The sequence below is a fragment of the Electrophorus electricus genome, chromosome 7 (assembly GCF_041902795.1).
Source record: "Electrophorus electricus isolate QZ-2024a chromosome 7, ASM4190279v1, whole genome shotgun sequence".
NCBI lineage: Eukaryota > Metazoa > Chordata > Actinopteri > Gymnotiformes > Gymnotidae > Electrophorus > Electrophorus electricus.
The window spans coordinates 17,344,230-17,355,072 of NC_137503.1; the positions used below are offsets into that span (position 1 = coordinate 17,344,230).

At 37.4% G+C, this 10,843-nt stretch overlaps 1 protein-coding gene across 2 annotated transcripts; it reads left to right on the forward strand.

The window, feature by feature from the left end:
* Positions 1-1,598: 1,598 nt before the first annotated feature.
* pck1 (phosphoenolpyruvate carboxykinase 1 (soluble)) lies at positions 1,599-6,154 on the forward strand. Of its 2 annotated transcripts, none has more exons than XM_027010725.3 (9): positions 1,599-1,684; positions 1,922-2,218; positions 2,443-2,627; positions 2,975-3,178; positions 3,282-3,469; positions 3,778-3,940; positions 4,185-4,409; positions 4,500-4,727; positions 4,815-6,154. In XM_027010725.3, exons 2-9 carry the CDS (start codon positions 1,995-1,997, stop codon positions 5,279-5,281), a joined length of 1,884 nt encoding a protein of 627 aa, XP_026866526.2. In that variant the 5' UTR covers positions 1,599-1,684; positions 1,922-1,994; the 3' UTR covers positions 5,282-6,154. The 2 variants fall into 2 exon arrangements, with proteins under 2 accessions (XP_026866526.2, XP_026866527.2); XM_027010726.3 differs by having other exon boundaries at positions 4,824-6,154.
* Positions 6,155-10,843: the final 4,689 nt, after the last annotated feature.

A 10,843-nucleotide genomic window follows, 5' to 3' on the forward strand; every position in this document is an offset into this window, starting at 1 on the left:
AATGGTTAAATTATGAAGTTTGGGGGCAGCAGAGGTCCAGCATAATAGAAGAACATTCATGGGACCAAAAACTAATAGAAGAAAGACTCAATTTGACCAATTTGGCTCATACTTGTGGTGTCAAATTTCAGAATTTTGACTATAAATTTTACTCACTCTACTTTTATTTTGGACACTTATCAAAAAGCTCAGACACACACAAAGGGTGTCCACTAATTTTTATGGCCTTAAAACCCTAAATGAGCTGAATATCAGTAAAACTATCCAGTGCTGTTATTTCCTGTACATTATTCAGTCTGTGTATATAACATTTCTTACTTTGAATTATCAGGCCAAAACAACTGACACAAAAGGCACTTTTGTCATTGTTGTCGTTTGTACTCTACTGTACTCTAGGACACTGGATTTAAAACTAAACAATTATTCATGAGTACTAACATGTGACATTAAATATATAGGAGTCACAATCCATTTTATACACTTTTACCCACTTTAAGGAGACCAAAAGCATTTTTGACATATTCAAATAATTGTATTCTTTAATACTTGGTTATCAATTTTTTTGTAATCAGTGACATCTCCAAGCAACAGTCATCACAAGTGGTGATGTCTTGCCAGGCCTATAATGCAGCCTTTTCAGTTGCTACTTGTTTTGAGGGCTTTTTGTTTTCAGTCTTGTCTTCAGTAAGTTAAATACATGCCTAATAGCATTCAGGTGGGATTATTGGCTTAGATATTCAAATATTTCCAGTTTGGCATTTAAAAATATTTTTGCTATAGCAGTGTGTTTGAGAGTTTCCTTTTTCTAAGATGCATTGCTCATTTGGTTTGATCTAAGCAGTTACAATTGTTCTATAGTTTTCATATACCTTGAATGATTAATCTTATTGATTTTAGCAGCAGTCACATAACTGGAAAAAAATCTAAACTGCCAGTTGTTCAGTTACTCTTGGTACCTCAAATAAGACTATGTATCCCTTTACGTAATGTCTTTGCACAAGGGAATATTTATATAAAATGGGCTGAAATATCTGAATGTTTCACCCAGTATGAATGTATATACTATGGAAATAATGCACACAGATCACTACTATAACATTGTGATGTATACAGTTTCGATGTTTAAGTTGTATTTTTTGCATTCTTTTACTGAAATCTGTGAGTTTTTACCAGCAGTTCCCTGGTTGTTCTGAATAGTCAGCAAAAAAAAAAAAAAAAAAAGGCGGGGAGTGGAGGGCATGCAATCAAAAGCTTTGTACTCTTGGGACAAGCCTCTAGTCTACTGACCAATGACCTAGACAGTTACATGGACAAGACGTCATCTGATGATGCTTCAAAGAAACCTCTTGCATCATATGTTTGTGGATCAAAGTTTTACTCTAGATCAGTGGAGCCATGCCATGTTAACGTATTATCAAGTATTTTCCCTCCTCAGAGAACAAGGTAGCCTCTGAAATAATTAACTACATTATGTTAATAATTCACCTATGTCTTACAGGTATCTAAGATGTTTTTTTTACGTCGTTTGGGTGCGTTTTGGCACATAGCTGTATTTTTCCCCCTCCTCCAACTTTTCCCAAACATATAAAAAGGCACATACACAGGATATAAAGCACAGAAAATTTAGACAGATCACATCATCTTCAAGAACAACCTTGTTAGCTTTCTTTTTCAGAAGAAAAAGGTAAACTTTCATATTAATTGCTTTTTTATAGCTTTGAAACTGTAAAACTAGAGGCACATAAATCATAATACCTTTACAGTTGATGTCATGTAGGCACAGAAAGGATCATAGAATGATGGGCAGTCTATTTACAACCATTTATTGCACAGCATTTTCATTGTGCTCTGTAAAGCTCATTAAGCTTACCTTTTTGCCAACTCTCCCTCTCTTTCTTGCTTTTTTTAATCTTTTCTTCAGGACTCTTGTGAGGCCAGTTGCAGTGCCCTTTGTTTTACCTCAGTGAAGAGTCCAGTTTTCTCTCACCAGCACCATGCCACCTCAGCTGCAATCCCAGGACAAGTCTTACCCCCAGGTTCTGCAGGGAGATCTGGGCTCCCTTAGTCCAGCTCTTAGAGAATTCATTGAAAGCAGCATGAGCCTGTGCCAGCCAGATTCCCTCCACATTTGTGATGGCTCAGAGGAGGAAAACAAAGCAATTTTGGCCCAGCTGCAAGAGCAAAGCATGATTAAGAAGTTAACTAAATACGAGAACTGGTATGAAAACTGTAGAACAATTAAATTTTTTGTTTCACTGTTAACTGTGGTATTGTATTGGGACAACTTTGCATTGTTGTTGGTACTGAAGCTGACCTATTGTTAATATTATTATGGGTAAAATAATTCAGTAGTAGTGAACTGTTGGACGACATGCAGCAGATGGTAAATGGTATGGTATAGTAATATTGTCATCAACTGAAACTTGATCTCACCATTCACAGCTGGTTGGCACGTACTGATCCTTGTGATGTAGCTCGTGTGGAGAGCAGGACTGTGATTGTAACTCAGAAAAAATGTGAAACAGTTCCCTCACCCTGTGGAGGTGGCATCAGCCAGCTAGGACGATGGATGTCAGAGAAGGAGTGGGACAAAGCCTTGAATGAAAGATTCCCTGGCTGCATGAAAGGTATAGATCTTTTCCAGATTATGCTGATTTGCAAAGAATTCTGCACTGTGAAGGAATCTGTTTAGAAAACAGCATGATAGGTACCAACAAGATGTACCAACAAGTTTCTCAGTATGATTTTATATTTAGGGATAGTACACCATGATAGGCAACAACATTTTGATTGTTGTGGGTTAGGATCTGGACAAGATACTAAAAATATATGGATTCCTTGATGTAATTCCTTGAGTTTCATAATGTTTCTCATACCTGGAAAGAAAAAGAAGTAGAGGGCTGAGTTGCACATGAATTTGTAATGGATTTATTATTGTAACTGTCATATTTTATTGTTTGACATTGTTTTGCAGGTCGTACTATGTATGTAATCCCCTTCAGCATGGGCCCGGTTGGCTCCCCCCTCTCTAAAATTGGAGTAGAACTGACAGATTCAGCTTACGTTGTAGTTAGTATGAGGGTGATGACCCGAATGGGAAAATCTGTACTGAATACACTTGGGAATGGAGATTTTGTCCGCTGCCTACATACGGTTGGCTGCCCACTGCCTCTCAAGAGTATGTGAATAACAACTTTTGATTTCTTTAATACCATTAGAAACACTTGAATGAATGCACCAAGAAAGCAAAAGATATCAGTCAGTTATTCTTTTTCTTGCAGAACCCCTTGTGAACAACTGGCCGTGTAATCCTGAGCTTACTTTGATCGCTCATATCCCTGATCAAAGGAAGATTATGTCCTTTGGCAGTGGGTATGGGGGAAACTCATTGCTTGGAAAGAAATGTTTTGCTCTTCGTATCGCCTCTCGCATGGCAAAAGAAGAAGGCTGGCTTGCTGAACACATGCTTGTAAGGGTGACAGTTTTAGAACTGGATCATCTACACATATTATACTGTATGAATTAGTTCTTACATATGATAATTAGGTACATAGGCAATAATTGCAGGATTAACTATAATAATTATATGGATTAATTAACTTGACAGCAATAAGCTTCCTAAAGAATTCACAACTCTAACATTAATGACTGAAAAACATGTTTCACCATGATTAAACCAATTTTAAATTTACCCTGAAATGCAAATTATGTGTCTGAACTAATAGTGTGATTATGATATTGATTGTACCTAATGGATATTACATTATTTTTATGTAGATCCTTGGGATCACTAACCCTGCTGGTAATAAGAGGTACATTGCAGCTGCATTCCCAAGTGCTTGTGGGAAGACCAACCTGGCCATGCTGAGCCCCACCCTGCCTGGATGGAAGGTTGAATGTGTGGGAGATGACATTGCCTGGATGAAATTTGACGAAGAAGGTAAAAAATGAAGGCTTGTTGTGTTTTCTAGATTCAGTCAATCTGCACTTTCTAACTGACCATATCCTATAAGAAATAAAAGGAATGTGTCTTGTAATCATTATTTTCTTTTCAAGAGACCATCAGAACACAGAAATACAAATAGAAAATAGTTAAATACAGTAAATCACAGGGGAGAAAGCTCTGTTATTATATTTACTTTGGGCAGGTTTTAGTAAACTTTTTCTGTTTTTGTCTTGCAAAGGTCATCTTAGAGCCATCAACCCAGAGAATGGCTTTTTTGGTGTTGCTCCAGGAACATCTACCAAAAGTAACCCTAATGCAATGAAAACCATATGTAGAAACACCATATTCACAAATGTAGCAGAGACAAGTGACGGGGGAGTATACTGGGAGGGCATGGACCAGAAACCACCAGAAGGAGTGACCATCACCTCATGGAAGAACAAACCATGGATACCAAAAGATGGTAAATGTCTTCTGTCTTATACAATTGTTTTCCTTTCCTAGTCTACATAAGATAGTATAACATAACTCATCTTTCCAATCTTTGTCTCAGGTGAACCTAGTGCTCATCCCAACTCCCGATTTTGCACTCCAGCTTGTCAGTGCCCTATCATTGACCCACAGTGGGAGTCTCCTAAGGGTGTACCGATTGAGGCCATCATTTTTGGGGGACGGAGGCCAGAGGGTGTGCCACTGGTTTATGAGTCATTCAGCTGGGCACATGGAGTCTTTGTAGGTGCCACAATGAGATCTGAGGCCACAGCAGCAGCTGAACACAAAAGTGAGTGCAGATACTGAAAATGGCCTTACAAAATATATTGTTGAATATTAATTTGGTTAATGTGATTTTCTTATTTTCTTCATGTTGGGTGCACAGACAAGGTGATCATGCATGACCCCTTTGCTATGCGGCCATTCTTTGGCTACAATTTTGGCCATTATCTCGCTCACTGGTTGAGCATAGAACAGCGACCAAACACCAAACTTCCCAAGATCTTCCATGTTAACTGGTTCCGCAAGTCTTCCTCTGGAAGATACCTTTGGCCTGGCTATGGAGAAAACATCCGCGTCCTAGAGTGGATCTTCCGCAGAATGAATGGTGAGGCTGGGGTAATGCCCTCTGCAGTGGGCTACCTCCCTGGTAATGGCTCCCTAAACTTGAGTGGTCTAAAAGAGAGTGTAAATCTGGATGAGCTCTTTGACATCTCCAGAGAATTCTGGGAGAAGGAAGTTCAAGATATTAGGATGTACTTTGATCAAGAGGTAAACAACGATTTGCCAACAGAGATAGACAGACAGCTAGAAATGCTTACACAAAGAGTAAGACAGCTGTGAGAAATTATGGGCTGAAGAGAAATATGGAAGAAAAGGAGAATTAGAGGAGAAAGAAGAAAGTTGGGATTTAACAAGTTTTGCAAACAGTCAAAAAAGGTATCTGATGCAGAACTTACATTATTTAAATATTTATGGTTTCAGTATATGTGCAGTTTAAGAGTGGGAGAAAGGAAATATAATTTTAATAAATAATTTCTCCCAGATGATCCTCTCTGTAATTTATTACTAAGGCATAATACTTTCCATATATTATAAAATATAGTGTTATTTAATATTTTATGTTATTGACAACATTCTTAGTCATTTCTAGCTCTACATTTATGCATTTATGTAGGCTTGTAGTTACACTGCAACTTTAGTACAAATGTTATACCTTCATACCACATGTTGAGTTGTCTTATGTTTTTAGTAGCTTTTGAGTTTTCTAGATGTCTTGAATTATTTTTATATTTCTTCAAACTTTATTGTTTGTTCCAAAACAGAGTGTGAACACTCTGTGAATGTATTCTATTTAAAAAATTATAATAAAAAAGTATAATTCAAATAAATTTCAGTAGACCTAATAACATAGCCCATTAGGTTCAGTTGACACAAAGATATGATTGCTTTTTTAAATGGATTCATGTAGAATGTCATAAAAAATATTTTTTACTTTCTGGCTGAGATAAATATTGTGAAATTCACTGTAGCTCATTTATACAAAAATCTAGCTTTTTTCATTGTGTGTGCAGGTACATTAGTGGAATGATTAAACATGACTAAATAATTTTTAATTGTATTACTCCTATCACTGTTATGTACTTTGCGTTATCATGTGTAAAATGCACAAGATCCCAACAGTTCTGCCTGAACTAAATAAATGGAATACAATGATCTTGGCATCCCTTTCTTCCCTCCTTCATCTATATTCTCCTTCATATACTCTCTGTTCTTCCAGCACCCTTTTACTGTCGGTTCCTTCTCCATACCAGTGATAAGGTGATAGGGCTTTTATTGTAGCTGAACCTAAACTCTGGAACAGTATTCCTGCTCACCTACATGCCAGTAATTGTTTCCCTTCGTCCAATAGTTGAGCAGTTGAAAGCTCATGCCTTTCAGCTTGCAGCCTCAATGACATAATTATTGCAGCTTAGTGAGTCCATATTTTTAATTAATAATGATTCATTTACTTTGCAGTTCTATTGATTATTATTATTATTATTATTATCATTATTATTATTATTATTATATTGATGAATCATGGCATCTCATGCAAATCAGTTTTTAATCACTTCTCAGTTCCATGTTCAATTTGTGCAGGCTATTACGCTACAGCAACTGGCTAAGCATAAAGTTTATTTGGCAAGTTTATTTGTATAGCACTTTTCATTTACAGTGGCTATTCAAAGTGCTTCAGATACACATAGCAAAAATAATAAAGCTTAGTACATCCTGAGATATATCCCTTATATGAGAGAATGTCTTGAATTACTGTAACACAATTGCCAGAGATTCAGAGATACAAACTCCAGATGAGGCTGTGACAATGGCAGGGAGGGAGCAATACGCAAATGCAAATGTCATAGAGGGCCATGGCATGGCAACACGAATGAGCAGGCTTCAACTTTACATGTCTTCTAGGCACTGTACTGGAAAGCGATATGCAGCCCTGGAAGAGAATACCTGTGGTCTTTAAAAAAGAGAGATAAATAAAGCTAGATGCATTTCAGTAGACTTGCCTAGGACCACTTGGTATCAAGTCCTAAGGTCACTGCCCTACCTTTACGCCTATAGCAAAGTATCATCCTTATTTGGCAGAACTTTAAAGAGCTACTCCTTTCCAAACTTCAAATGTAATCACCTGCAATCCTGAGTTTTTAGAATGTGGTCAGATTTTTTAGGGAGGATTTTGGAGGGTAGAGTTATGTAGTAAATTGCTGAGGTCATCAGGGGCATTATTTTGGGTATACTCAGATCCCATAAACAAGCACCCTAAGGTAGTTTTATAATGGATTTGATCAAATGTATACATAATTTTGTTTAAGATATACTTGAGTAGGAGAAATACCCTGGCATATTACTTTGTTTAAAGTGAAAGTCCATCATTAAAGACTCCATTCCAGTAAAGAATTGCACTTCCACATAACTTTGCTGTTGTGATAAAGGGTAGGCCAAAAAATATTTATTATTATTAATGTATGTATTTATGTATGATAGTGGTTTCTAACTGTGAAAATGGTGATATTGGACATGCATTGACTAACAGTGGGGCTTGTCACTGGGTTGTCACATATGCAAACATATGAGAAGGAGAGGATCAAAATGAAAGAGGTTTTATTTGGTTTATCAAGCAGGCTAGAACTGAATGGAGAGGTTTCTGGATCCTCAAGACAGGTAGGGGGAGGTGGCATGCACTCTAGGTCAGGCTGGTACAAGGCTGAAAACGAGGAGCAGAGTCTGGGTGGAGTCCAGAGATCAGACAGGAGATGAGGTTTGAGTTAACACATACAGGAAAGGCTTGGCATTCATCATGAGAATGGCAATACTTCACAATGAGACAGTGGGTGAGGGGAACTTAAAATAAGAGAGTTCAGAGTGGGAGAGAAGCGGCCACAGGTGTGTCTAGTTAGTACTCCAGAGAACCAGATCAGAGATGATGTTGGGAAGAAGAGATTGGCCTGGCAGTGCTGGCACGAGCATGGTTCATGGGATTCATGACGCTGGGTAGGTGAGTTCATCAGTCAAGGTATTATACTTATTACAGTGTGCGTTTGGAGAAGAGTGGGTCTGATACACCAGAACTCACTGCTGTGCCTTCTGGGGGTGTCATAGACTTGATTTAACAAAACACCAAAGAAGGAAGATGCCTGCTTGACCAGCCTAATGATAAGCGTCCGCTCTGAAGGGATTCGTGATGGTTTATCTACTGTTAAGGCAAATATGGTAAATGTGAAGGGAAAGGTTTGCTAGGCCTTTATGCAATCTCTTGGCACATGTAATGAACATCATCTATATTTGTATTATATAAAATTGTTTTAGATCAAATCACAGCAGTTCAACAGGATTGAGGTTAACTCTATTTTGGATTTAGTATAAAATTTGCTGGTATAGCTTTGGAATTCACTAGTCCCTCAATGACTGCAAAGGATGCAATCCAAGCAAAGATGGCTCAAACGAATCTGCTCACTTTATTATACTTCCTTTATTGGGTTAAGAGAGCATTTGTCAAAAAATAAACCTTCATCTGTCCACAGAACAGTGTTCCATATCCCATTCACAGCTTTCTATTGTGTCTTAGTGACTTTGCAATGCTTTTCCACACATGGTTGAATGTATTCTGGTCATTATTGCACATTGCTAGTTAGATGCCAGCAAAGAAATGGTCTTACTCTATTACCTGGGCACTAAAGGTCAAAGACATGCTCTTACATGCTATTACTGGTCTGTGAGCACATTTTTTTTTGTAAGGTCGAGTTAATGGTACTATACATATAGGACACAAGTACACTGAACATAATGACCTGCTGTTTCCTAATCTCTGCTTTTCATGCCTATTCCATGAATGTGGTTGTGGATGCAGTTTCATCTCTAGCTTCATTAACACTACATAAAGTGATTAGCAAGACTGATGTGCCTGGTGACTTACTGCAAATGGTCAGTCCTGATGTTGAGATGCCATCTAGCTACCATATCAAAGAATGCTTCTTTGGAATTTTCCAATTTTATATTTACATTTACTTCATTTAGCAGACACTCATAAAAGTGCTTTGTCATTTACTATAGAATGCATCCTAGCCAGTAGAATAGGTTAGAGTCCAATATACCAATGATACCAATACTGTAGAAATACTGGTATTCTCTCTATAAATACAGCTTCCTCTATAATGTTAGGTATTGCCTACCCACCCCACCTAGAAAGCAAGGTAATGGGACACAACCTTCTCATTCACTTGTGCCACTTACAATTTTAATCACAGGGAATGACATGCTGATACTGAGGATGGACTCTGTTACTACCCTACTCCTGTGTATTATCAAAAGCTCCTACATCTTCTAGCTCTACTAGTCCTACTTAAACCTTAAAAATAGAAATTCAACTATATATGGGCCACAATATAGTAACCTCACCTTGCCATCATACCAGATGCATGATCACGTCAGCCACTGCACCTAGATTTATTGCAAATCTCCCAGACTTATTATTTGCTACTAGGATACCCCACAGAATGTGATCAAATAACTGAATGCTTAGAATCAGTATTCTGCTGCACACTCAGTAATATTGCTTCACTTAGGAATAAAAAAAAAAAAATAAGGACAAAAATTAGTACCTTGGTATAATGATCACATTTACAATTTAAACAAAAGACTTAAAAAATAGAACATAAATGGTGCCACACTAAGCTTGTAGTCTTCCAACTTGCATGGAAGGAGAGCCTTTTCAAGCACTTATTACTGCTAAACTTAATAGAAAATAACAAAAATAATCCTAGAATTATTTTTTGTACAATTGCACATCTAACTAGGAATAGATTACATCACACAGTAGTAATAAGTTCATAAATTGCTTTATTGAGAAAATTAAGCACATTAGAGATAACATTCTGAGTATTAAGATGACACTGGGCAGCTACTTAGAGATCAGACCAACCAAGTCAAAAATGTCTCTAGAATACTTCACATCTAACCAAGAGCCAGAACATACATTTCTGATCTCATGCTCAAAATCCTCCAATTGCTTACTAGATTCATACACTTTCATAAGGAAATCTTAGCAGAAGTAATTGAACCTTTACTACATTTAATAAACTCCTCCTTGAACCTTGGCTACGTTCCTAAGTCATTCAAATGCAATAATCAGACCACTTATCAAAAAAATCTAACCTCGACCCATTTCAGATATGAAATTACAGGCTAATCTCAAACCTTACATTTATTTCCAAGATCCTAGAAAAAGCTATAGCTCAGCAGCTAACCTCATGTGTGAATCAGAACCAGATACATGAAGTCCTTCAGTCAGGGTTTAGGTTCCATACCTTATCATAGTATGGAAAATGCACTAACTAAAGTAGTTAAAGTAGTTAATTGTCTGTTGTTGGCTTCTGACCAGTGTTCTGTCTCTTGGCTTATATTGCTTGATTTGAGTGCAGTATTTGACACTATAGATCACAACATTTTACTAGATATACTCGAAAATGTTGTTGGGATTAGGGGACTAGCTCTTTCCTGGTTTAAATCATAACTAGCTGGTCGCTACCAGTTTATTAACATAAATGGAGACTTCTCAGCATACAACAAGGTTAACTATGGTGTCCCACAAGGATCTGCTCTAGGGCCTTTGCTTTTTTTTTTTATATATGCTACCTCAAGGTAACATTATACGTAAACACTTTGCTAGTTTCTACTGCTATGTTGATGATACTCAGCTGTAAGTCTCAGGCAAACCAGAGGACATATATCATCTTAGTATTATTGACGAATGCATAGAGGACACCAGGCACTGGATTTTGAGGGATTTTCACTCACTTAATCCTGACAAAACAGAGGTGCTTATATTAGACCCACAGACAGCTAGGTCCTCAC

Bases quoted from the DNA above. Each gene is read 5' to 3' on its own strand.
- pck1 (XM_027010725.3), top strand. From the start codon at position 1,995: ATGCCACCTCAGCTGCAATCCCAGGACAAGTCTTACCCCCAGGTTCTG. The intron at 2,219-2,442 runs GTATGAAAACTG...CACCATTCACAG, and splicing joins TTAACTAAATACGAGAACTG to CTGGTTGGCACGTACTGATC. The intron at 2,628-2,974 runs GTATAGATCTTT...ATTGTTTTGCAG, and splicing joins ATTCCCTGGCTGCATGAAAG to GTCGTACTATGTATGTAATC.